Source organism: Rhinopithecus bieti, unplaced genomic scaffold (assembly GCF_001698545.2).
Source record: "Rhinopithecus bieti isolate Rb0 unplaced genomic scaffold, ASM169854v2 scaffold_74548, whole genome shotgun sequence".
Taxonomy (NCBI): Eukaryota; Metazoa; Chordata; class Mammalia; order Primates; family Cercopithecidae; genus Rhinopithecus; species Rhinopithecus bieti.
Genome location: NW_016828873.1, coordinates 262,997 through 290,514, shown reverse-complemented (window position 1 = coordinate 290,514; position 27,518 = coordinate 262,997). Strand labels below are relative to the sequence as shown.

Genomic DNA, 27,518 nt, shown 5'->3' with positions numbered 1-27,518 from the left:
GCAGAAGGAGCCCGGGCAGACAGACGTCCAGATCCTACGTGTGTCGCTTCGGCAGAAGGAGCCCGGGCAGACAGACGTCCAGATCCTACGTGTGTCGCTTCGGCAGAAGGAGCCCGGGCAGACAGACGTCCAGATCCTACGTGTGTCGCTTCGGCAGAAGGAGCCCGGGCAGACAGACGTCCAGATCCTACGTGTGTCGCTTCGGCAGAAGGAGCCCGGGCAGACAGACGTCCAGATCCTACGTGTGTCGCTTCGGCAGAAGGAGCCCGGGCAGACAGACGTCCAGATCCTACGTGTGTCGCTTCGGCAGAAGGAGCCCGGGCAGACAGACGTCCAGATCCTACGTGTGTCGCTTCGGCAGAAGGAGCCCGGGCAGACAGACGTCCAGATCCTACGTGTGTCGCTTCGGCAGAAGGAGCCCGGGCAGACAGACGTCCAGATCCTACGTGTGTCGCTTCGGCAGAAGGAGCCCGGGCAGACAGACGTCCAGATCCTACGTGTGTCGCTTCGGCAGAAGGAGCCCGGGCAGACAGACGTCCAGATCCTACGTGTGTCGCTTCGGCAGAAGGAGCCCGGGCAGACAGACGTCCAGATCCTACGTGTGTCGCTTCGGCAGAAGGAGCCCGGGCAGACAGACGTCCAGATCCTACGTGTGTCGCTTTGGCAGAAGGAGCCCGGGCAGACAGACGTCCAGATCCTACGTGTGTCACTTCGGCAGAAGGAGCCTGGGCAGACAGACGTCCAGATCCTAAGTGTGTCACTTCATAGCTTTGGAATCTTGGGCAGTTTAGTTTTCCTGTCTGTGAAACTCAATTTCTTACCTATAAAACAGTGATAATGCCAGTCTTTCTGGCTTGTCAATAAAGACAATGAGAGATGTATGTGAAGGTGCCTAGGGTGTGCCATGACTGCTAATATGGATGACTTTATGTGGTGCTAAGTTTTGGAAGGATGATTGTTGATGAAAAGTGAGTATCAGCCAGGTGCGGTGGCTCACACCTGTAATCCCAACACTTTGGGAGGCTGAGGCGGGTGGATCACCAGGTCAGGAGTTTGAGACCAACCTGGCCAACATGGTGAAACCTCGTCTCTACTAAAAATACAAAAATTAGCCGGGTGTGGTGGCGGGCTCCTGTAATGCCAGCTACTTGGATAGCTGAGACAGGAGAATCACTGGAACCCGGGAGGCAGACATTGCAGTGAGCCAAGATCATGCCACTGCACTCCAGCCTGGGCAACAAAGAGCGAAACTTCGTCTCAAAAAAAAAAAAAGAAAAAAGAAAAAGAAAAGAAAAGTGAATATCGATTATTCTGGTCATTATTGTTTGGAAGTCTGATTCCTGGAGGTTAAGGAAATGTTTAAAGTATCTGCTGAGAGAGCTAAGCACTCCTAGGCTTTTATCTATATTCAGGAGATGGCAGATGGCACTCTACTGTCTTCAAGAAGCTTACAGACTAGAGGTGCGAGTCTGGGCTATAATCATTGGCTGTTGGAATTGGGAATATAAGAACTCTTGGAATAACTAGAGTTGCTGAAGAAAGAGCTGTGGCCAGAGCAGTTAGAAGAGGGGTGATCAGACCAGCAGTCTCTTTCTTTCCAAGCCTGAGATCAGCTGTGGAAGACTCAGAGCTGACGTGAAGCCTGGGGATGGCCCAGTCTTACTCTCTTGTTTTATGCATGAAAAACAGAGTCCTAGAAAGGCAACATGGATTGCCCGAGATTATGTGGCTGATTCAGGTTATATCCAGGACTAGAATTTTGGAATTCTTCCTCCCAGGTTATATATTTTTTTCATCACACTGAACTTTGCTCTAACTCATTCTCCTTTTATGCCTCTTCCTTCTTTAGTTTTCCTTCTCCATTGTCCATGTAGCAGAACTCTATGGAAGGCCACCCTGGTCTTAGTCTGACATGTAGGGAGAGCTCTCTCCGTTGCTGAATTTCTCCATTGGTGGAAACTGCAGAGCTGTGGAAATGAGCAGTACCAGCAGCCAGCAGGCAGGCCGCGGAAAGGGGCCGCGAGGGAGCTTTGGACACCAGTACTTGACAGGGATGTTTAGAACCTGGAGAGCTTCCAAAGGAGAGCAATGAAAACAGTGGGTGGGGGTGAGAAGGAAGAACTCTTAGGAAAGATAAAAGGGTTTCAGATTATTTATCTTGGAGAAGAGAAGGCTGAGAGTGGCTTTGAAAAGGAGTTTCAGATATAAGACCAGCTGTACTACATCTTCCCTGAGGATAGACTAAGAAATTAGCTAACAGCAGCAATTAGGCTACAGAGCTTTTCCAATTTAGCTGCCTCTTAGAGACTTCCAGAGAGCTTTTGAAAAAATCTCAATGTTCAAGCTTCACCTCAGAACAATGAAATCAGAATCTTCTCTTCAGGAGTGGGCGTTAAACATCGGTAATTTCTTTAATGTTTCCCGGGGTAGCCAACATGGATTTCTGATTCAGAAAATTTTAAATTTTAATCTTATGGAATAATTGGGAGGAAAATTGCCCAATGATGTCAAACTATGCTAGGAAAAAAAAATGTATTTTTTTAAATGGAGGGAATGGGGGTAAGATATAACAAGAGTGGGAAAGGTGGGATTGGGCTTAGTGTGAAGGAGGAGAATATAGGTAAGGGGGTGAAAACCCATGGCCAAGGCCTTGAGAACAGGTACAGGTGCCTTCCTCCCACTACAGTCACCACTTTCTGTTACGTCAGTTCACTTCTCCGAGTGTGTGTGGCCATGATGGCTGAAAAAGAGAAAAGAAGCCCTGACAGCTGGGAATTGGACTGACACCGTCGATTAGGCTTTATGTTGCTAGGAGCTGCTCTGGTGTTCCTTCTCACGTGTCAATGTCAGGCAAGGCCACTCTGTGATCATGGTGGATCCAGACACAAATAAGATCACTCTATGATGACGTCTGAACAAAGACAACAACGTAAACATTTTCCAACCCACACAAATGATCAAACATCTTATGCTGCCTAACACAAGTGACTGTTCCTTCCTTACCTATCACAGCTTTTCGCTTCACTTCATTTTTCCTGCTTTCTAGGTAAAATCCATTAAGAAACCCAATTGTAAAATTACTCCTCCTTCCTCACAGCATCCAATCCAAAGCAAAGCCCTGCTTCCTGAAGCCTCCTCAAAATCACCTAATACAAATTCATCCAATAACAAGTCCTCAGTGACACCCTCTGACTGAGACACCTCACAGTTTACATTGTGTGCACTCTTCCTTGTTGCCATGAGTAACGAACCCAACTTGTTTAACTGTAGGTGTGTTCCTCATGGTCTTTGGCTCACGGGCATTGACACCACACAGTTTGAGCAGGCCCTGTCTGTTTCTTCTTGTTTGGGGAAACCAGGACACATGAGAGCTGTCCTGTTTCCCAGTCATGGGAAACCAGTTGCGTTTCCCTTCTGGGTTCCCTCTCTCTCTCTGGGCTGAGACATGAGAGATGAGATTCCAGCCACACTGCATTCCACATCAGTCAGCCGCATGACCAGTGCATCAATAGATTTTGTTCCTCACAAATAACGTCCTGCAGTGGTGTTTAAAAATGTTTAGGATAAAAGACTGTCCAGAGATTGAAGTTGCTTTTTTTAAATGTTGCCACTCTGCCCTCATCCCTCACCACAGCTTGATGGTGTCAGGGTGTCTCCATTCCCTCAGAACCCCTGCTCACTAACTGTTCATCAAGAACTTCCCACTGAGACTAGTTACATAAGGGTTGCAAACTCTGTGTACTCTGAGAGTCGGACAAGAAATCAGGGAAACAGGGATTGGAAGAAACAGGATGAAACTGGAAAAAAACGGCAACTACTTTTCTAGAGTTAAAGACAAAAGGTATGATTTAACTTAATAGGGAGGGCAGAGTAGTAGAATTGTGGAACACATTGGGATGGGAAGAGAGCCTTCTGATTAGATTTTTTAAGTATTCTTCAGGTCTGATGAGATTTTCAGTGAAAGCAACATTTTTCTTGTCATTTTCATTGTTCACGTCTTTCCTGAGAAAGTTATATTTAATCCCATGGGCCAGCAATAGCGAAAATAAGCAGTACTAGAGTTGTGCTTTTAGTGTTTTCTTGTCTTTTTTCCTCCACCTCTAGACTTAAAGTATAGAGAACATGGTAGCTATAAATAAATAATGCACTTTAGAATTCTACAAACCTGGGTTCAAATCCTGGGTCTACCATTTACTAGTTATGTGGCCTAGCAAGTAATTATCTTTAAGTCTTTGTTTTCCTATCTTTAAAATGATCTTGTCAGTAATTCTTGTGTCACAGGTTTGTTCTGAGGATAAAATGAAATGGTGCCTGTATAGCACTTAGCACCACGCCTGGCCCGTTTGAAATGCACAACAAACGTTAGTAATGGTAATGGTTGGTGTTATTAATATTCTTTGTCATAAGTCTTGTTTCTTTCAGACCTTGGGTCTGGTGTGGTGGCTCACGCCTCTAATCCCAGTGCTTTGGGAGGCTGAGACAGGATTGCTTGAGGCTGAGAGTTTAAGACCAGCCTGGGCAACATAGCAAGACCCTATCCCTATAAAAGATTAAAAAATAATTAGCTGGGCATGGTAGTAGTCCACGCTACTGGGGAGACTGAGTTGAGCGGATCCTTTGAGCCTAGGAGGTTGAGGCTGCAGTGACCTATGATTGTGCCATTGCACTCAGCTTGGGCAACAGAGTGAGACCCTTATCTCAAAAACAAAAACAAAAAAAAGAAAACAAATTGGAGCTTATAGAATTTAGGTGAATTATCCCATCTGGGATCAAACAGAAAACTCTTCACAGTTTTCAGTGACACCTCTGGTTTCTGCATGTAACATCCCAGAGCTTTTCACAGCAGGGTCAAGTACTTGGGCTGTAATAGAGTGTAAACGAAAATCTTAAAAAAAAAAAAAGAAAAGAAAACGAAAAAACTTTATTTTAGACTTACAGAAAAATTGCAAAAATAGTACAGAGAGCTTCCATCTTTCACTCGGCTTCCCCTAATGTTAGCATCTTTCACAGCCATAGTACAATTGTTGGAACGAGGGAATTAACATTGATAGGGAACTAGTAAATTAAAGACGTTATGCAACTTTCACCAGTTTTTACATTCATGTCCTTTTCTATTCCAGGATCCTATCTAGGATCCCATTCAGGACCCCACATTGCATTTAGTTGTTATTTTCCCTTAGTCTCCTGCAGCCTAAAACACTTCCTCAGTCTTTCTTTTCTTGTCTGTCTTGTCTTTCGTGACACTTTTAACACTTTTGAAGAGCAGTGATCAGTAATTTTGTCAAATGCCCCTCACTTTGGGTTTGTCTTACGATTCTTGTGATTGAACCACATTTTTGGCAAGAGTATCACAAAAACGTTGTGTCCCTCTTAGTACATCATATCCATGCTTCATGATATAGGTAGATATTGATGTCTTATTACTGGTGGTGTTGACCTTGGTAATTTGGTTACGGTGGTTTCTGCCTGGCTTCTCTACTTCAAAATTACGATTTTTCCCTTTGTAGTTGATACATATCTTGGGGGAGACACTTTGGAATTGTAAAAATTCTGTTCCTCCTTGAACTTTCACCCACCAATTTTAGCGTTCGTTGGTAGATCTTGTCTGCAACAATTATTATAGTGGTGTTTGTCTAGTGGTGATTTCCTATTTTTCTCTTTCCTTCTACATTTATTAAGATTTCTTTTTCTTTGAGATGGGGTCTTGCTGTGTTGCCTCAAACTCCTGAGCTTAAGTAATCCTCCCACCTCAGCCTCCCTGAGTAGCTGAGCTTACAGGTGCATGCCACCATGCTCGGCATCCTTCTATATTTATTTATTGGAATTCAACTGCAAGAAAGAATGGTCCTTTCATTCCCACTTATTAACGTATTGGTTATTTGTATCAGCATGAACTTATTAGTGAATTTTGTTCTTTGGGCTACAATCCCATACTATCATTACTCATTTTGTTGTTCGAATGATTTCAGTTATAGCAAGCCATAATTTGATTAGTCTGTTCTACTTTTCTTTCAGTGTGTTTTCTTTTCTTTCAGTGTGATATTTAAAAAGGGATCCAAAAGGTCAACAGGTTCCTGACTCCTGCAGTTAAACAGAACTACATCTCTTAATTTAAAGGTCTCCAGAGGAGAACCCACCACTTCCTTTGCCACCTTGATGTTGCTCAGAAATGTTTATTCCACTCCTAGTAGAGTCAAACAATTTTTGGGAGAGCATATCATGGCCTACTGTCATTTAAACATACCTGGGATGAACTTGGTACAAACCAGGACCTCCTAGGCCTGCTTTTTGCGTGGTTCACTTTGTTTTATACAGTCCTGTTGTGGGAAGCGCAGCCTTCAGTATCCTCACTAACAATCTCTAGTGAGTCTTAAAACTTATGCAGTCTCTTGAGTAAGAACTCTTGAATACTAATTCTGGTGTTACTTGTTTTCAGGTTTCTTGACTATGCACCCAGCAGACCAAAGGATGATGGCAACGTGAGGTAGATGCAAGGCTAGTCACGCCTGTTTTGTGTGGAACCCCAGACAGGAAGTTGTGAGGGACTGTCACCAACATTTATCTACCAGTGGTTCTCAAGCTTTTTGTTGTTGTTGTTTAACTTTTGTCAACCTAAGCAGGACAAAAAACCTACCATAGCCATTCCCACTTTATAGGGGAAAAAGAAATTGGGGATAACAAACATTTGGAGAGGAATAAAATAGGAGTCAACATGTGGTAACATGGCAGCAGTTATGTAAAAACAAAAGAGTTGGTAAGTAAAGCCAACATTCCTTAATACAAGAGCAGCAACTTACAACCAACTCAGGATAAGCCTGATGATGTCCTTGTCACTGACAGTCTTTCCTGGAAACTGGAAATTGCAACCGTTTGCATATATGAGGACATAGAAGGGGCTGTGCAACATTGCCAAAGGCCGAATGGTATCTGAGAAAACACCAGTTATCTGGTAATTTTAGATTACAAACGCCAAAGTTTATAATGCGTAGTAGGCCGTTAGTAAGTACCACTCAAGGATAAGTAAAAATGGAAGTCAATAGCACTGCTTTGAAGATGGTCTTTTTTTACATGAGTTTGTAGGCTGTCTCCGGACCCTTTTGGTTTATTGCTTTACATGGCTCAATCTAAGAGATGAAAGCTTGAAAGGGGAGAGGAACAGGGGCAGCTGAAACATAAGAAGAATGATTTCCAAGAAGCTTCTGGGAAGCTCTCCAGGTATTGCCACGCGGTGTTTCCCTGCCCCTGCCCCTGCCCCTGCCCCATGCCCGTAAGTTAGATGAGGGATGAAGGAAATGGAAACTACCTTAGACTCTTCGATTCATCTTTCTTTCCACTCCTCTCTGTCATCTCAAGATGTCTCTGTCACCTCACTCATTGCCCCATCCCCTACCTAACTCATTCTCCCAGTCTGGCCAGAGCCCAGCTTAGCTCAGGGGTTTCTCAGTCCTGTCTCCTTCAAGAAGACTTGCCTGCTCACTGTGAATAATCCCGTAAGGATGAATAACAGCTGCCATTTACAGTGAGTCACCATCTCCTGAAATCTCAAGCTGGACAGTCACATATGTAGGACTCAGACCCCACACTCTCTGGTGTCAAAGTCTAAGCAGGTTTCCCCTGCATGCACTGTGCTTCGGCACGTGGCTGAGGTGGGACTCTGCCCTGTCCTAGACTCCAGGCTGAATGAGCTGCGCTCGCAGCCGCCTCTGGGGGCTGTTCCTGCAGAACAACGAAGCTCCCTGGATGACCTGTGCCTCGTGCTCACGGCCAGCTCCTTCACTTATGACAGCTTTAGGGCTTGGCTTTATTTTAAACTTTGACACTTCCTTTTCTCTATTGATTTAAAAACTACTTTAAAATTACAGCATACTATTTAAAAATCCAAACAATATTGATAAAGTGGGGAAAAAAATCTCCCTTACTGCCATCTCCTGATTTCAGTTCCGCTCTACAAAAGTAACTACTATTAACCATTCAGTGACTTTTTTTTCAGACTTCTTCTATGTGTATAAATGTCTGTGTATGTTTGGGAAGTTTTTCTGACATCTCATAGTTCTGTATCTATGTATCTTTGTTCTAAATCATCGTCCATTCCACATTGCAAGCTGCAAAACGGTAAGATAAATGTATTTGTAAATTAATCTACACAGCACCTGACCAAAGGAACACCTATTCTTGATGGATTTATAGGAGCACGTGTGTTAGAGACAGGGGTGGGAGGCAGGATCCCTCCACAGAGACCCTGAGATCACCAGGTGGGAAGCGCACATGAGCTCTGGGGAAGAGACCATGCTTCATAAGCTCACCAGCAGCTGGCCCGACCTGCCAGGGTGTGCACACTCCCCAGACTGCGGAATCACTCATGTGCGGGTTGTCCGGTGGCCGAGGGAGGGGAGGGGTGAAAAGTGGAGGGGGAGGCACAAGGGTGGAATGTGGGCTGGGCCAAGTTTAGAATTACGAGTGCCACAGAGGCGCTCTGGGACCACACTTTAAATAGCCGGCACCTTCCCCTTCCCCTTAGATAATTCTTCTCCCCGACTGGACCTCTGGCAGCAACTTCACTAAGGTTCGAAATGTTTTCTCCTCTTTTTTTTTTTTTTTTTTTCTGTTTCTGGGTCTCAGTCTGCAGGTTGGTGGGATCCATGGGACTTACAACCAAAGGACTTTTTTCTCACCCTCTCCTAGAAAATATGCTTCTGACATTTATGTGTGCGATGCCAAGATTATATGCTATTTTCTTGACTTTCTGAAACTTGGTGGCTGTTGACTTAAGTGACAATGTGATTTGGAAAGAGAGAGCCCTAGATTGAGAGGAAAGACAATTGGATTTAGCTCCAAGAAAAATCGGATTTAACTCTGAGAAAAGAGAGCAATGATCAACTCTTTGACAGGACTGAAAGAAAACAAAAATTTCAGTACCTGTTATTCTATTAAGTGCATATATATATGTATATTTCCTCATTTAATTCTTATAGCTAAGTATATCCTATCAATCATCCCCACTTTTACAGATGAACAAACGAAGACTCAGAGTCATTCATTAACTTCCCTGAAGTCAGACATTGGTATGAGAAAAAACTAATGTTTAAACCTGGTCTCATCTGGCTCTACAGCTCATGGCCTTTCAGACACAACACGCTACCTCTGGGAAGCAGCTCTAATGGCTAATGGCTAAGGGAACCAGGAAAGGGCTACTGTTTCTCCTAGAGTCTGGGAGGGCAGAGAAGGGAAGGCTTTCCATCACCGGGAGGGATCCATCAGCTGGTAAAGGGAGGGGATGCCTCCAGCAAAGTCAGTACCTTGACAACCTTCCCGAAAGGACTGGGGAGCCCTCTTGGGACCAGTTACTTGAGTTTCTCCTTTGTAGAAAGGAGCTCATTCTCTCATTTATCAAATAAACATAGATACCTGCTGTTCCCTGACTTCCTTTTTTGTTTTCTTTCTTTCTTTCTTTTTTTGAGACGGAGTCTCGCTTTGTTGCCCAGGCTGGAGTGCAGTGGCGTGATCCCAGCTCCCTGCACCTGGTTTCATCCGCCTCCTGGTTTCAAGCGATTCTCCTGCTTTTAGTAGAGATGGGGTTTCACCATGTTGGCCAGGCTGGTCTCAAACTTGTGACCTCAGGTGATCCACCCGCCTCAGCCTCCCAAGTGCTGGGATTACAGGCGTGAGCCATCGCGCCCGGCCTGTTCCCTGACTCTGACTTTCTGGCTCAGAGCCAAAGGAGAGTCTGTGGCCAGAAGAGGTTACTGCTGAGAAAGTTCTGTTAACATGAACTTTGCTTGAGGGTTAGAAAAAAGTCCATCTGCCTACTTCTCCAGAAAAGAGGCCACTCTGCAAAATCAAGGCAGAAGTCATTAGAAGATGCTTTTAGTAGATATGCCAGTGAACCTGGGTAGCCATTGTAATCAAAGGGCTGGAACTGAAAGAGCAGGGGCAGAGTGGGTTTAAGTCCTGGCTGTGCAATTTACTAGCTACATGGCAGCAGCAGTCACATTATTGAACCTCTCTGAGCTGCAACTTCCTTATTTATAAAGGGGAGGTAATAATGCTTACATCTCAGGGTTGCTGTGAGAATTAAATGAAATGAATGCATGTGAAGTGCCTAGTCTATAGTAGTTGCTGACTAGATGGGAGCCACACCCAGTCATCCTCAATCCCAATAGTCTGGAATGGGCCACTTCTGACAGTGAATGGTTAAAACTATGGCTTTTTAGTTTATGTCATCTTCTCTACTGTCACAGACTCCATTTGTCGTCACCAGAAGAGAAAAAGAGCACATAGCTCATGTCTCCCTTCTGCTGATTTCAGAGAGACATAGAAGGAGTACTTAGACCACCTCATCTTATTCACAATTCCTGGTGCCACTCAACTCTCCCAGTCCTTTGACAGGATTTTTTTTTTAAACTGGCTTTTATTTTTATATTACAAAAGTAAAACATATTTTTTGATGTAAATGTAGAAAATATAGATAAGGAAATGTTCCTATAACCCAGCTGCTGAAAGAAAAACATTTGGTGGCTATCCTAATCTGTCAATGCCTATAAATACTTTCTAAGATATTTGTCAAGCATGATCATATTGTATGTACTGGGTTTTACTATATATTGTGAGCATCCTTTTGTGCCCATACACTTGTTTCTGTAACACAGGTTTTAATGATTATATATAGTAGTCCATTATATGAATGTGCCATAATTTATGAACATATCTACCATTTTTGACAATTTATGTACTTTCTGATTTTTCGCTGTTATAAACAATAAATATCCTCATGCTACACCTTTCACTCACAATCACAATTATTTCCTCAGGGTAAATTCCTGCAAGGGAAATTGGTGGCTTTGAGGACATGTAAAATCCCATCCTTTCCACATGTCCCAGCATAGAGAGTAAAGAGACGGAAGCACGTGCTGATCCGGGTGAGGCTGACTGTAGGGCGGCAGGGAGAATTTAGACAGCACAGCGGCCCGTGAACTCCTCCATGTCTGCAAGCCTCAACCCAAGAGGGCCTTACAGTGGAAGCAGATGCTGTCCATCAGCACCAACACTTTCCTCCTGGAACAGGAAAGGGATATATACGTTCAGTAGCTGTCACCCAGCTTCTACCACTGAGAAGTGCTAAGGAGGACATGGTCTACAGGGAAGGGCATAGCAGTCGCCTCTTCCAGGGCATTCATCCCCTTATGGATTTGTTGGTAAAAGGAGGAGGAGGGGTTTCCTTCTGGGGTTCCCAACAGTAACAGGGCCTCCCACTTGTTTTCCAGGTGGGATGGATAGCAGGGCCTCAGGCACAGCCAGTAATGGAGAGACAAAGCCAGTGTATCCAGTAATGGAAAAGAAGGAGGAAGATGGCACCCTGGAGCGGGGGCACTGGAACAACAAGATGGAGTTTGTGCTGTCAGTGGCCGGGGAGATCATTGGGCTGGGCAACGTCTGGAGGTTTCCCTATCTCTGCTACAAAAATGGGGGAGGTGAGAGCTCTTGTGCCACCCCACCCGCTCCTGGAAGGAGGACACTTCCATCTCCTGCGCTCTCGGCCCCTCTGGGGAGTCCCATAGATGCATAGAATTCTGGAGTTGGAAGGACGCTTAGCGGTCATTCAGGACTCTCTCTAAGAAACTAAGACCTAGAAAGATGCGGGACTATCCCGTGACTATCCCAGGGCTCTTTCTATTGTCATGTGGCATCGTAGAAATGTGAGCACAAGCTGGAACCAGGTGGAGGAGAGTTTGGATTCTGGCCCCACTGCTTACCCTCTGTGTGATCTTGGACAAGTTACTTAAGCTCTCAGAGCATCAGTTACCGCTCCTGCAAATCGAGATAATAATGCCTGCCTTTCAAGGTCGTCGTAAGGATTAGAGATAATGTGTGTAAAGAACTTAATAAATAGTAGCTTTGTTGATGATGATGTCAATACCAAACTGTTCTGTGGTCTTAAGATTCCCCAGCCTTGGTCTGGTGTCTTTTTCCTACTCTGCTGGCAGGGGGAGGTTCCCTAAGCCATCCCTTACCCAACCCCTTCTAGTACAGGCTCTCTTTTTAAAAATTTCCCGGTACAAATGTGTGCGTGTTGTAGGGAGAGCATTACCTCCGGCTCTTTACTATGTCATCACTGGCTTCTCATTCACCTCTTCCAGCCGCCTGGGGTAATTCTGCTATCCTTGCAGCAGTGACAAATTTTGCAACCACTAACCCACATTCAGCGAATTTTGTATTTCTGTGGGAAGCCCCAGAGGGATTTCCCAGGTACTGGCGCGTTCTGGGTGACCAGTGGGCTAGGAATGGCTCCTTGCTTACGTGTGAAGCTGACAGGCCTGGGGTTCCCAGGTCTGATTTGGTAGTGAGACTGCAGCCAGGCCTGGAGGAACGTGGGATACAGAGGTAGCCATCAGGGAAAATGATGAGAGGAGGGGCAAGTTCATGGGCTACAGGATTTGAGGTTCTTTAAAGCAATACCTACCCTTTTGCAGGTGAGTAAGAGCTGCCAAACGCATCCAGCTTGAGTCTCACAAGGATTTTAGAGAAAGCAAGCCTTCAATACAGAGTGGAGATGTGGGAACTGGAGGAGAACACGAGAGAGGCCCTGGGCCCATGGAGTCTGGTTCCCAGGTCTGTGGCAACTGGGGATTGTCCCTGGGTTGGAGGTTAACTTGTGTTTCCAGAGGGATGAAAATGGGCTGGTGTGTCCCTTCTTCCTAGGAATTTCTGGCCAGTGGCCTGAAATCATAGGAATTTGCACAGTTTGCGCTGTGAGGGAAGAGGGAAGGTCTACCCACTTTTTACCTGGTGCTGAGTGCACCACGTGCTTGTTTAGGAATTTAGGCCTGAGTACCCTCCCTCTGGAGAATCGGGGAGACGGAGCTGGCCGAGGATGAAAGCTGGAGGCTTGGGGACTAAGCTGGCATTGGGACTGTGGGTCTGGAACCTGGTAACCAGCTTAGCTCCTCACATGGCAGAGAGATTAGGAGGTGAGCAGCTTTCCGCAAGCCTCTCTGGAATTGGGTAAAGGTTGGCCTGGGAATTAGCAGGAATGGCACGAAGAGGTAGGAGAGATTGCCTTCCAGGTCTAATGCAAACCACTGGGCTGACAGGGGAAAGTGGAGGGGAGCAGTGACAGGAACGCGGGGGATGAGGGACTCTCCCTGGTCCTTTGTCTGGCAATGTTTGGGTCCCAGGGCTCTGTGGTGAGTCTGTGTGGGCCTGGGAATGTGTTGACTGTGTCTTGTGTGGGAACAGAGGCCTGAGGGGAAAACAGCCCCCACAGCCCTTGGTTGTTCACGTGGGTCCTGTGTGGGGAAGTGGAGGCAGCAGGGTGGCGGCTGTGGTCTCCTCCTCCCTGGATAGAGCCTGCCTTTCAGCACGCTGATTCCCTGGAGAGTCCTGACATGTGTGGGAATCCTGCCATCCGGTCAAGTTCTCTGTTTAACCCTTACACTGCCTACCCATAACTTCTTCCCTTACCAAGCGCGGGGCCTGAGCACTCCTCTTCCCTGTTCGCTGATGGACGGCTTCAGCTGGAGGGGAGTGTTCTGAGGGACTGGGGAGCTGCAGGCAGGGCGCAGGTTTGCTCTGGAGGGTGTGAGTCACCCAGGGCCGTGGGCTGGGTTCGTGAAATGGCTCCTTTACTACGGTAAGCAGGCTGATCAAGGATGTGTGTGGTCAGTAGAGGAACCTGGACCTGCCTATTTTTCTGTTTTTTTTTGGTGTTCTCAGCAGTTTAGCCTTTCTGTCATCAGTTAACTCCTCTCGCCTCCCAGGCAAAGCAAACTCCTACAGAAAATGGGCCCTTAAACTTCATCTTGTCATCTCCTGTCCCTTTGCCGAAGAAGAGACTGCTGCCTCTTCCTGAAAGGGCTCTTTGCTGCTGATGTGGGCAGGAGGCTGGGAGAATGGAAACCCTTAGATTGGTTTGACCCCTTTCATCCTGGTTTAGTGCTTTTATCTGAACTCACCATTCTCAGATTGGGGCCTGGGCTCCTGGGCATGGGAAGAGTGTTCTGAGCAAGCCCTGGAGAGGATGCTGGGATACCCCCAGCGTGTGCCATCCTCCAGTAATGCACCCTATCAGTCTGCTTCTGGGCCCTTTCTTGAAATTCATGGCTCCAAGTAGCCACTCTTGTGCTTGGCGGGGAGGGGAAGGCAATCAAGGAGTCTTAATTCGTCATAGTATTTGTTTAGTGAGAAGCTCAGGGACGAAGACGTCCTCAAAGCACAATTTTACTTCCAAACTAAAAATATAAGTGACATCTTCTTTGGTTTCTTCCAGCATCAACATTTGGTAGATCTAATTTGAAATGAGTTCCAGAGCAGGGAAAGGGCTGAGGCAAGGCTATGATAGAACACAAGGCAAACAGCTGAAAACTGTAGTCAAAAGGCAGGCAAGCTGAGAAAGTGATACGAAGAAGCCCATCCGAAGTCGGAAGCAACGGGGAGGCTTTTAGGGAGGCGAGTGAGAGGGATGCCCACCTCCACCGTCTCCTAGGTAAATAGTCTCCCTGCTGTCCAGGACCTGTGGCTGATCCACCCCCAAGCACCTGCTTCTTCCTAATGGCTTTAGAATTTCCAGGCTCTGTCCGTTGCCTGGGCGCACACCCAGCCAAGCCCTGAGCCTGACTGTGTCATTCACCAGCAAATACTGAGCACGTAGCATAAGCCAGGAATCGTTCTAGGTGGTTGGGATACATCTATAAACAAAACGGACCAACTCCCTGTCCTCATAGGGCATACATTCTAGAGGAGGGAGACAGACAATGCACGATCAATGGGATAAATGTGTAAATTAGATAGCATTCCCGAATGAATGAGTGCTATAGGAAAAGAACAAGGAGAGCTGGGTAAAGGGCATCAGGAGTGTGAGTGTGGGTGGTGGCAATTTTTAAAACGGTGGTCATTGAGAGCATTTGAGCAAAGTCTTGCCAGGAGTGAGAGAACTGGCCTTGTGGATATTATGGGGTGGGGTGAAAGTGCTTTGCTCCAGGCAGAGGAAACAAAGGTTGAACCAAAGCAAGAGCCTGGCTGGCTTATTTGAGGACTTGAGCCTGGAGCTGGGCACGTGAATAGAAGGTAAGGTCAGGGAAGAAAATGGGCTGGGACAGGGAGGCAGGCAGATGAGGTATGCTAGGTTGGCCACTCTCAGACTTCAGCTTTTGCTCTAGTGACATTCAGATGCAGGGCAGGGTTTTGAGCAGCAGTAATCTTACATTTTTTTTCCCCCGAGATGAAGTCTCACTCTGTCACCCAGGCTGGAGTGCAGCGGTGTGATCTCAGCACCTCAGCCCACCTCCTGGGTTCAAGTGATTCTCCTGCCTCAGCCTCCCCAGTAGCTGGGACTACAGGTGTGCACCACCATGCCCGGCCAATTTTATATTTTAGTAGAGATGAGGTTTTCCATGTTGGCCAGGCTGGTTTCAAACTCCTGACTTCAGGTGATCCACCCACCTTGGCCTCCCAAAGTGCTGGGATTACAGGCATGAGCCACTGTGCCTGGCCAGTCATCTTACATTTTAAACTAATCTCTAGCTGTTATGTTGAGAACTGAGTATAGGGGAGTGAGAGCAGAAGCTGACCAGTTATAAGGCAAAAATCTTGGAGTCATCCTTAATTCTCTCCACCTCTCGTAACTGTTGACTGTACCCAAACACGCAGGTCCTGGGAGGTTCAGGACCTCTCCAGCTCCCTGGACCCTGGTTGCTGGCAGAGTGAATAACTCAGCATCCAGAATGCCTGGGACTAGATCCCCCCACCCATGAGATGTGCAGGACCTGACCGCTTCACATCCCCTCCACTGCTAGCACCCATCTAAGCAATCCAAGAGTTTTCACCTGAGTGACTGGAAGGAAGGAGCTGCCATTCACTGAGATGTGGAAGGCCATGAAGGGAGCAAGCTATTGTTGTGGGTTTTGTTTGTTTTTTTTTTTTAAATAGAGATGGGGTTTCACCATGTTGGCCAGGCGGGTCTCAAACTCCTGGCCTCAAGTGATCTGCCTACCTCGGCCTCCCAAAGTGCTGGGATTACAGGCATGAGCCACTGTGTCTCGCCCCAAAGGAGCAGGTTTTGAAGGGAAAGTAAGGGGGTGAATTTTGGGAAAGTTGAGTTGAGGTATCTATCGGATGTGCAAGTGGAGATGGCAACTGGGCAATAAAATGTGAGTTTGGAGTTTGTGAGAGAGATCTGGCTGGAGGTGTGTGTTTGGGGACCATTAGCATTTTGATGGTATAAGAAAAGAAAGTAAGGACCTTTAGTGGGTCTGGGAGAAGATGAGAAACCAGCAGAGGAGACAGAAAATGAGAAACTGGTAAAGCAGGATGAAAACCAAGAGAATGAAGTGTTTTGGAAAGCCAAGTGAAGAAATTCTGTCAGGGAGGAGGGAGAGATTAACTGCAGCAAAGGCTGCAGGTAGGTTTAAAAAATGAGGAAAGGAAATTGATTGTTGGTTTTAGCAGCTGGGAAGTCATTGATGACCTTGGTAAGAGCGGTTACAGTGGAGGGCTGGGGGCAAGGACTGATTGAAATGGATTCAAGATAATGGGGGAGATGGGGAGGAAATAATTGAAGATAGTAAATGTGGGTTATTGGGGCAAAATGTGGGAGCAGGTAAAATCCACCCTTCCTTGTGTATTTCCCTTCTGGACGAAAGGAGGCCATGTGAGTCCTGCATAGCAGCCACAGTATGCCAGTGACCAGGCACCCTTAGCGATGGGGCCCTGAGCTGATGAGGTGGCTGAAGAAGCTGTACATTTGAACTATTCCTCCAGCCCTCCACCCTCAGCTGCCAGGAGGAAAAGCAAATATGATTTTCTACTAGGGCCTTCCCAGCCAAAGTTCCAGTCATGGGATGAGGAGATGCTGGATAACACAGGAGGCGTGATGTGGGAAGAAGCTAGCGGGAGAGGGTTCTGGTAATAGGACTGTCAGTAGCCAGCAGGGAATTTAAATCACCTTCCTGCCTATCTCAGCCCAGATGAAAAAACCATCTGCCAACATTTTCACTTAATTTCTAAGTCCAGGTTGCTGAAATTTCACTAGGGGCAGAAGTTACCCATGCCAAGAACCTTTAATTTTTCTAATAGTCTCAGGACACCAGCCGGAGACCACCTTTTGTGAGGACTTCCTCCCTGTCCCCTCCAACTCCTCTTCAGAACCTCAGTCTTCCAACACCCAGGTCCTGGGTGCTTCAGAACACCGGCCTTCAGCTGAGACCTCTCCAGCTGCCTGGACCCTGGCTGCTGGCAGGCCGAGCTGCTCAACACCCAGAATTAACTTGGGACTGGAGTCACCATGTGAGGCCAGGACAGCAGGACCTCTCGGAAGGGCCTGGAGGGGAAAGACCCCGCAGCTCCAGCCTGTAAAGAAGGTGCACGGGGATGCCCACACAAAGAGGATTCCCTTGGCAGCAAGGAAAACCATTAGCCCTATGCTGTTTCTAGATAGTGGAGAATAAAGAGAAATAAGGAGCGTTTTTCATGTGTCCCTATAAAAGTAATGGTTATTTAGCAGTGTGTGACAGTGTGTTATCAAGTGCAGTTAATGACTCAGGGCCCGCTGTTGGGCAGGCTCAGGCCGAGGACAGCACATAACACCTCATGGAAGCTCCTCACTCTTCTGTTGCTCAAGTGGACGATCGTCAGTTTGTGCCTTAAGGAATTGGCTGGTGACACCACAGAGCGTGCTCCTTTTGAGAAGCGGGGCCAAGAGAGTGATTCCTTTCTGGGATGGGGATGTGGCCTCTCCCATCTCACGGAGACAATGCCAGCACGTTTTAGAATTTTTGAGACCAGTACGCCTGATACGGGGTGCAGGGAACTGTGAACTTCGCCCGCCATCCCCAGGACTAACTTCATCTTTTGACGGTGGTGCCTGCGGAGGGGAAGAGGCGGAATGCCCTTCAGGACTCCTCAGTCTGTACCTGGCCCCCCTTGGCCTCCTCCCACCCCGACCCCTCTCACACTTCTAGGGCCTGTAGCTCCTCCTTGCAGGTATATGGACTTTGTCCCTCTTGGCAGGCTGCCAAGGTGCTCCAAGAAGCAGAGAAAGTGGGAGCAGCTGACCACGGGGCCCAGTGCAGTTAAATATTGGCTTGGTTTGTAGAGAAAGAGCAGGCAACGTGAATATGAGGAGGGGCTTGGGCTGGGCCCATCGCTGTTGCTTTCTGGACTGGGCTCTCCACAGTGACTGTTCCTGTCAGCTGCTGGGTTCTCTCTTTCCTGTTTTCCCTCCTGCTCAGCAAACCTTGGATTGATTTATGGACTTTTTAGGCTGAATTGTTTGCTACCTTTCTTTCTTTGTCCTCATCATCAAATCTCCCTTAGTGCCTGAATTATGGATGTGTAGATTACAACCTTGAGAAGTAGAAGGTGAAGACCTGGAGAACTGGGTTCCTCATTAACTTACAATAAACCACACATATTTAAAGCGTACAATCTGATAAATTTTGACATATGTATATACCCATGAAACTACTGCCGCAATTGAGATAATAAACATGTCCATCACCTCCAAAACAGTTTCTCCTGTCTCTTTCTAATTCCTTCCTCCCAACTTCACTCCTGCCATCGTATCCCAGTGCAATCAATAATTATGCTAAATGCAAACTAAACTAGTTTGCTTTTCTTGGAATATTATATAAATGGAATCATACAGTATGTTGATAATTATGATGCAGCATAATTATTTTGAGATTCATTTGTAGTTTTCACGTATCAGTAGTTTATCCTTTGTTATTGAGGTGTCTTCATATATTCTAACACACAAGTCCCTTAACAGAAATGCATTTTACAAATACTTTTTTTTTCATTCTGTGTTTTGTAATTTTCCTTTTCTTTTTTTGAGGTGGATCTCACTCTGTCACCCAGGCCGAAGTTCAGTGGTGCACTCATGGCTCACTGCATCCTTGACCTTCTGAGCTCAAATGATCTTCCCACCACAGCCTCCCAAGAAGTAGCTGCAACTATAGGCATGTTTCACCATACCCAGAAAATTAAAAACTTTTTTTTTTTTTTTTTGTAGAGACAAGGTCTCACTATGTTGCCTAGGCTGATCTCAAACTCCTGGGCTCAAGCGATCCTCCAGCCTTGGCCCCCCAAAGTGCTGGGATTACAGGCATGAGCCACTGCACCTGGACTGTTTTCCTTTTCCTAACAGTGTCTTTTGAAGAGAAGGCATTTTAAATAAATAAATAAATATATAAATAAAGATGAGGTCTGGTTTATCAATTAGTTATTTACAAACCATACTTTTGATGTCATATAAAGAGATCTTTGCCTAACCCAAGGCCTCATATTTTCTTCTAGAAGATTTATAGTTTTAGGTTTTACATTCAGGTCTATGTTTCATTTTGGGTTAATTTTTGTAGACAGTGAAGGGATGGGTTGAAGTTCATTTCTTGGAGTTTGTATAGGTATTCACTTATACCAGCACCATTTGTAGAAAAGACTGTCCTATTTCCAGTGAATGGCCTTTATACCTTCATCGAAAATTAGTTGTTTATATGTATGTGGGTCTGTTGATGAATTCTACTCTGTTCCATTGATCTGTTTATTTTGACACCAGTACCACACTGTCTTCATTACTGTGCTTGAGGATAATATAAATACCAGGTGGAATTAAGCCCAAAATTTTACTTCAGTTCTTCTTTTTCAAAGGTGTTTTTTTTTTTGTTTTTTTTTTTGAGACAGAGTCTCACTCTGTCTCCTAGGCTGGAGTGCAGTGGTGCGATCTCGGCCCACTCACTGCAAGCTCTGCCTCCCAGGTTCATGCCATTCTCCTGCCTCAGCCTCCCAAGTAGGGACTACAGGTGCCCGCCACCACACCCGGTTAATTTTTTTGTATTTTTAGTAGAGACGGGGTTTCACCATGTTAGCCAGGATGGTCTCGATCTCCTGACCTCGTGATCCACCCGTCTCGGCCTCCCAAAGTGCTGGGATTACAGGCTTGAGCCACCGCGCCCAGCCAAGAATTGAGATTTTAATGATATTAAGTCTTCTGATCCTGAATATGGTATGACTCCATTTATTTAGCTCTTCATTAATTTCCCTCAGCAATGTTTTGTAGTTGTGAGTGTGCATATATCTTTCACAACTTTTGTCAGATTTATTCCTAAGTATTTCATATTTTTGATGCTATTGTAAATGGTATTATTTCCTACATTTTATTTATGGTTGTTTGTTCCTAATACATATACAAGTGATTTATGTATGCCCATCCTGTATCCTGCAAACTTGCTAAACTCACTGATTGGTTCTAGTAGGGTTTTTTTGTATGTGTATTCCAAAGGATTTTCTATGTAGAATATCATGTCTTCTGAGAATAAAGCAGTGTTATTTTTTTCCTTTTAAATTGGAATAACCTTTAATTCCTTATCTTGCCTTATTGCTTTGGCTAGAATCTCCAGTACAATGTTGAATAGAAGTAGTAAGAAGAGACACTTGTTTTATTCTCAGTCTTAGCAGTCTTTCACTATTAAGTATGATGTTAGCTGCAGGGTTTTTTGTAGATGCCCTCTCTCAAGTTGAGGAAGTTCTCTTCTCCTCATCATTGCTGGCAGTTCTCATTAGGAATGATTGTTGGATTCAGTCAAATACTTGACAGTACCTATGAAATGATCATATAACTTTTCTTTTGTAATTTGTTAACAGGATGAGTCACATTATTTATTTATTTATCCATTTATTTTAAGAGCTGGAGGCTACAGCACTATGTTGATTTTTAAAAATGTTAAACCCACTTTGTATCCCTGGGATAAACATTGCTATATAATATAACGTCCTAGTAACATACTGTTAGGTTTGATTTCCTAAAATTGTTTAGAATTTTGGCATTTATGTTCATGAAATATGTTGATCTTTAACTTTCTTTTCTTATAATGTATTTGTCTGCTTTTATTATCAGGGTAATGCTCACTTTATAAAATTGGTTGGGTAAGCATTCCATCTTTTCAATTTTTTGGAAGAGTTTGTGTAGAATTGCTGTTATTTCTTCCTTAAATATTTGGAGGATTCACCACTGAAGTCATCTGAGCCTGGAAATTTTGTGGGATGGGTTTAAACCAAAACGAATTTTCCTTAGTAGTGATAGGGCTATTCAGACTATTTCTTTTTGAGTGGGCTTTGGTAGTTGTGTTTTTTGAGAAAATTTTTTATTTTTACCTATTTAGGTAAATAGGTTGCACTTACTGGCATAAAGTTCTTCATATATTTTCTTATTATTGTTTTAATATATATATAGAACCTTTACTGATGATACCTCTCATTTGTCATGCTGATAATTTGTATCTTCTAAAATTTTATCAATTTTATAATCTCAAAGAACCAGCTTTTGGTTCATGGATTTTCTCTATTTTCCTGTTTTCCATTTTATTGATTTCCACTTTGATTTTTATTTCCTTTGACTTACTTTGGCTTTCATTTGCTCTTATCCTTCCTTTCTTTCTTCCTTCCTTCCTTCCTTCCTTCCTTCCTTCCTTCCTTCCTTCCTTCCTTTCTTTCTTTCTTTTTTCTTTCTTTTTTCTTTCTTTCTTTCTTTCACTACACCCTCATTTCAGCAATAATTTCTCATTTCTTAAGGTGGAAGGTGAGGTAATTGATTTGAAACTTTTCTTCTTTTATCATTTAGTAAATCTCCTAAGTACTGCTTTAGCAGCATGCCACACATTTTGATACTGGGTTTCATTTCATTCCATTCAAGATACTTTCTAATTTCTCTTTTGATTACTTCAATAGAGCCATAGTAATCTCTTTTGATTACTTCTAAACAGAGCCATTGCTGTTTAGAAATGTGTTACCTAATTTCCAAATAGGTGGAAATTTTCCAGATGTCTTTCTCTGATAGATTTCTAATTTAGTCAGAGAACCGATTTTGTATTACTTGGATCCTTTTAAACTTACTGAGATTTGTTCTCTGGTCTAGGATACGGGCCTATCTTGGTAGAATATTTCATGTTCACTTGAAACTAATGTATATTCTGCTGTTGGACTGCTGGATAGAATATTCAATAAATGTCAACTAAGTTGAGTTGGTTGATATAATTTTTAAATCTTTTATGTCTGCACTGATTTTCTGTATACTTATTCTATAAATTATTGAGAGAGGGCTATTAAAATTTTTAAAATTTATCAGGAATTAGTTTATATATTTCTCTTGGTAGTTCTCTCAGTTTTTGCTTCATGTATTTTGAAGCTCTGTTATTAGGTGAATATGCACTTGAAATACTGATTGATGAATTGACCCTCGAGTAATTGACTCTTTAATCATTATGAAATGACCTTCTTTACCCTTGGTCATATTCTTTGCTCTGAAATTTACTTTGGGTGACATTAAGATAAACTTTACACAGATTTATTTTGAGTAGTATTAGCATGGCATATCTTTCTATCCTTTTACTTTTAACCTCTTCATGTCTTTTTTATTTGAAGTGCATTTTTTTAAGGCAGTATATAGTTGAGTCTTGTCAGTTTTTTAAAAGCCAGTCTAACAGTCTCTGTCTTTTATTTGGGATACTTAGACCATTTGCATTTAATACAATTATCCATATAATTAGGTTTAACTCTATCATCTTATTATTTGTTTTCTATTTGTCTTATCAGTTATTTGTCCCCCTCCCTCTCCTCCTGCTTTCTTTTGGAATAATTGAATATTTTTTATTATTCCATTGTTAGCTTTCTTCTTTTTGTTGGCTTATTAGCTGTAGCTTTGTTGTGTTATTTTAGTGATTTTTTTTTTTTTTTTGAGAGGGAGTCTCGCTCTGCCGCCCAGGCTGGAGTGCAGTGGCCGGATCTCAGCTCACTGCAAGCTCCGCCTCCCGGGTTCACGCCATTCTCCTGCCTCAGCCTCCCGAGTAGCTGGGACTACAGGCGCCGCCACCTCGCCCGGCTAGTTTTTTGTATTTTAGTAGAGACGGGGTTTCACCGGGTTAGCCAGGAGGGTCTCGATCTCCTGACCTCGTGATCCGCCCGCCTCGGCCTCCCAAAGTGCTGGGATTACAGGCGTGAGCCACCGCGCCCGGCCATTAGTGATGTTTTAAACTTTGTAGTATACATCTTTAACTTATCACAGTTTATCTTCAAGTGATAATGTACCACTTTATATATATAAGAACCTTAAAATGCTACAATTTCATTTCTTTCCTCCTGATCTTTGTGCTCTTGTTATACATTTTATATGTTATAAAATCCGTATTACATTGTTTTATTTTGTTTACCAATTATCTTTTAAAAAATACTTGAATAATAAGAAAAACATTCTATATGTTTCTCTATTTAATTACTGTTTCTAAAGTTCTTTATTACTTTGTATAGATTCATATTTCTATCTGGTGATATCATTTCACTTTCCCTGAAGGAGTTTCTTCAACATTTCTTATAGTTCAGTTCTGCTTATGATAGATCGTTTCAGGTTTTGCATGTCTTAAGAAACAGTTATTTCACTTTCATTTTTGAACAGTATTATTGCTGGGTATAGAATTCCGGGTTGACAGCTTTTTTTTTCTCCCCCCTCCTTTATTACTTTAACAAATGTGCTCCCTCATCACTGTCTTCTCTTTTGCATTGTTTTAAATGAGAAATTTGATGTTATCTTTGTCTGTACATACGTGTCCTTTTTCTCTGGTGACTTTTAAGGTTTTCCCTTAAAAGCTCCATATTCTGGTTTAAGTGATGTGATTATGATGCACCTTGGACTAGTTTTTTTAAAGTTTTTTTTTGTCTTGGTGTCTGTTGAACTTTTTGGATCTATAGGTTTATAGTTTTCATAAAATTTGTAAAAATTTCAGTTATTATTTCTGTAAGCTTTTTCTCACCTTTTATTTCTTTCATTGATTCCCATTACATTAAGCTGTTTGAAGCTGTCTCGCCACTTAGGCACACCTGTTCTTTTTAAAATTTTTCTTTTCTTTTTTTTTTTTTCTGAGATGGAGTCTCACTCTGTCGCCCAGGCTGGAGTGCAGTGTTATGATCTCGGCTCACTGCTGCAACCTCCACGTGCCGGGTTCAAATGATTCCCCTGGCTCAGCCTCCCAAGTAGCTGGAATTACAGGCATGCACCCCCACACCCAGTTAACTTTTGTACTTTTAGTAGAGACAGGGTTTCACCATGTTGGCCAGGCTGGTCTTGAACTCCTGACCTCAGGTGATCCACCTGCCTCGGCTTCCCAAAGTGCATGGATTACAGACATGAGCTACCATGCCCGGCAAAAATTTTCTTTTTTCTCTCTGTGTTTCATTTTGGGTAGTTTCTACTATGGTTCAAGTTCACTAATCTTTTCTTCTCTGCCTACTAACATTAATCCCATCCAATGTATTTCTTTAAATCTCACACATTGTAGTGCTCATGTCTAGAAGCTTTATTTGGGTCTTTTTCAATATCTTTTATACTCCTAACTTTTGGAACACTTGCAATACAGTTATAATAATTTTTAAAGGTTCTCATCTGCTGATTCTAACATCTGTGTCAGTTATGGGTCAGGTTCGATCTCCTTGCTGTGAGTAACATTTTCCCGATTCTTTGCTCTCCTGGTAATTTTTGATTGAATACCAGACCTAGTAATATTTTTGCTTTATGGGTTGCTGGATAATTTAGTTTTTTTTTTTTTTTTTTTTTTTTTTTTTTTTTTTTGAGACAGAGTCTCGCTCTTTCGCCAGGCTGGAGTACAGTGGAGCAATCTCATCTCACTGCAACCTCCACCTCCCAGGTTCAAGCAATTCTCCTGGCTCAGTCTCCCAAGTAGCTGGGACCACAGACACATGCCACCAAGCCCAGCTAATTTTTGTATTTTTACTAGAGATGGGGTTTCACCATATTGGCCAGGATGGTCTTGATCTCTTGACCTCGTGATCCACCTGCCTTGGCCTCCCAGAGTGCTGGGATTACAAGCGTAAGCCACTGCACCCCGACTTTTTTTTGTTTGTTTTGTTTTGTTTTGAGATGGAGTCTTACTCTGTTGCCCAGGTTTGAGTGTGGTGGCACAATCTTGGCTCACTACAACCTCTGCTTCCCAGGTTCAAGCAATTATCCTGCCTCAGCCTCCCAACTAGCCACCATGCCAGGCTAATTTTTGTATTTTTAGTAGAGATAGGGTTTCACTGTATTGGCCAGGCTGGTCTTGAACTCCTGACCTCGTAATCTGCCTGCCTTGGCCTCCCAAAGTGCTGGGATTACAGGTGTGAGCCACCGCGCCTGGCCAATTTCGTATTTCTATAAATATTCTTGAGCTCTGTTCTGGGACCAGTGAAGTTACTTGCTCTTTTTACGTCTTGCTTTTAAGATTTGTTAGGTAGGACTAAAAGTGTGCCCAGTCTAGGGATAAATATTCCCCATTACTGAGGAAATGCCTTTCTGCATACTCTGCCTAATGCCTGGTGAATCTTGAGTTTACCCTGGCAGCATGTGAGCACCACTACTTTTAATCATTTTGAATGGTTCTTTCCCTCACCTCAGTTTTCTCACATGTATGCACTGACTAGTACTCAGTTGAAAGCTTGAGGGGACCCTCTGCCGATAAGCAGATTTTCCTCTCTGTGCAGCTGTTTCTTCTCTGGTATTCTGTGTCCTATGAACTCTCCTGTCCACTTTGCCAGCAGATAACAGGTCCATGGTAGAGAAAATATCAGTATATCTGGCATCAGTAGTCTTGTCTCCGCCAATGCGTATAGAAGCAGAAGGAGACAGATTACTAGCTTAGTTCATTTTATGTTGCTACAACAGAACACCTGAGATGGGTCATTTATAAGGAACAGATATTTATTTCTTATAGTTTTGGAGGTTGGGAAGTCCAGGGCAGGAGTCCACCTCTGGTGAGGGCCTTCTTTTTTGTGTCATCTCATGGCAGAAGGCAGAAAGGCAAGAGACTATTCATGCAAAAGACAGAGACCACATAAACCTTTGTTTTTTTTTTCTTTGACAGGGTCTTGCTCTGTCACCCAGGCTGGAGGGAGGACAGTGGCACGCTCACAGCTCGCTGCAGTCTCGAACTCCCAGGTTTAATCAATCCTCCCACCTCAGCCTCCCGAGTAGCTGGGATTACAGGCACACACAGCCATGCCCAGATAATTTTTTTGTATTTCTTTTAGAGACAGAGTTTTCCCATGTTGCCCAGGCTGGTCTTGAACTCCTGGGCTCAAGTGATCCTCCTACCTCGGCCCCCCAAAGTGCTGGGATTACAGGTGTGAGCCACCGTGCCTGGCCCAAACTTACTTTTATAACAAACACATTCTCACAGTAATAACATTAATCCATTCACGAGGGCAGAGCCCTCATGACTTACATCTTATTAGGCTCCACGTCCCAACACTGTTGCACAGGGAATTAAGTTTCCAACACACACACTTTAGAGGATACATTCAAACCACAACAATGACTGAAAGGGCTTCTGATTTCAGCCTACTAAAAGACTACCTGACATTAACAGCAATGATTTCTTTGAAAAGAATGATAGCCTGTGGGCTGTGCCAGTGCTCCTAGACATCCGTTTTTTAATACGCTCCTTGTTATTGCCACAAGTTATGTGTTAGGCAGTAATTGTTCAGTATAGACTGAAACTTTGCAGTGAAAAAAGGCAAGAGAACATGTAGTAACACGGTGACTCTTGATCTCTGCTGTGGTTCCAAACATCTAGGCAGCTGTCTCCTGCAGCTTTGCATGTTCTCTACTCCGAGATTCTGACTGGCAGTGTGGGTTGGTCATGGGAGGAGGTGAGTGCAGACCATGAGGAGAATAGACCCAGGAAATGAACAGCCTGTTTTCTAACCACAGGTGCCTTCTTCATCCCCTACCTCGTCTTCCTCTTTACCTGTGGCATTCCTGTCTTCCTTCTGGAGACAGCACTAGGCCAGTACACTAGCCAGGGAGGCATCACAGCCTGGAGGAAGATCTGCCCCATCTTTGAGGGTGAGTAGCTCTGTATCTGATTCCAAAGCATCTTCATTAGTGGTTATGAACCTTATTTGGAATGACTTGAGTGATTAGTAGCAGTTCTGAGGTTAAGATAAGACTGCGAGTCTCTATGCTAAACCCTTGGTTTGTGGGCTGCATGCTAAGCTAGTCAGCTGATCCATCAAAGAATGGGCGAGAAACAGCAGCGAGGATGGGGCAAAGGTTTTAGGTTAAGTAAGTAGAGTGCAAAGCTACTTTAGCTATATGTTTTAAATACATAAAAATGTTGTTGTATTTTAAGACATATTTCGCTCAATTATAAAAATTTTAAAAGAGAACTTTAAATGAGAAAAAATTATTTCATTAATAGTTCTATCTTGGCTGGGCGTGGTGGCTCAGGCCTGTAATCCCAGCACTTTGGGAGGCCGAGGCGGGTGGATCACCTGAGGTCAGGAGTTTGAGACCAGCCCGGCCAACATGGTGAAATTAAAATACAAAAATAAAAAGATTACAAAAAATTAGCTGGGTGTGGTGGTGGGCACCTGTAATCCTAGCTACTCAGGAGGCTGAGGCAGGAGAATCTCTCGAACCGGGGAGGCAGAGGTTGCAGTGAGCCAAGACTGCATCACTGCACTCCAGCCTGGGCGATAAGAGTGAA

The 27,518-nt window shown here is 44.1% G+C and overlaps 1 protein-coding gene across 7 annotated transcripts in view; it reads left to right on the top strand.

Moving 5' to 3' along the window:
* Positions 1-27,518, top strand: part of SLC6A13 (solute carrier family 6 member 13) — a 63,155-nt gene that overhangs the window by 13,039 nt on the left and 22,598 nt on the right. For 2 of the 7 annotated variants that reach the window (XM_017864626.1, XM_017864623.1), the window contains exons 1-3: positions 6,437-8,563; positions 11,262-11,468; positions 26,741-26,875. In XM_017864626.1, the coding sequence (XP_017720115.1) occupies positions 11,267-11,468; positions 26,741-26,875 (337 nt within the window). In that variant the 5' untranslated portion in view covers positions 6,437-8,563; positions 11,262-11,266. Of the gene's footprint in view, positions 1-6,436; positions 8,564-9,008; positions 9,063-11,261; positions 11,469-12,467; positions 12,607-12,811; positions 12,966-26,740; positions 26,876-27,518 lie in introns of those variants that run through there. The other 5 variants (XM_017864625.1, XM_017864622.1, XM_017864624.1 and 2 more) reach the window with 4 other exon arrangements.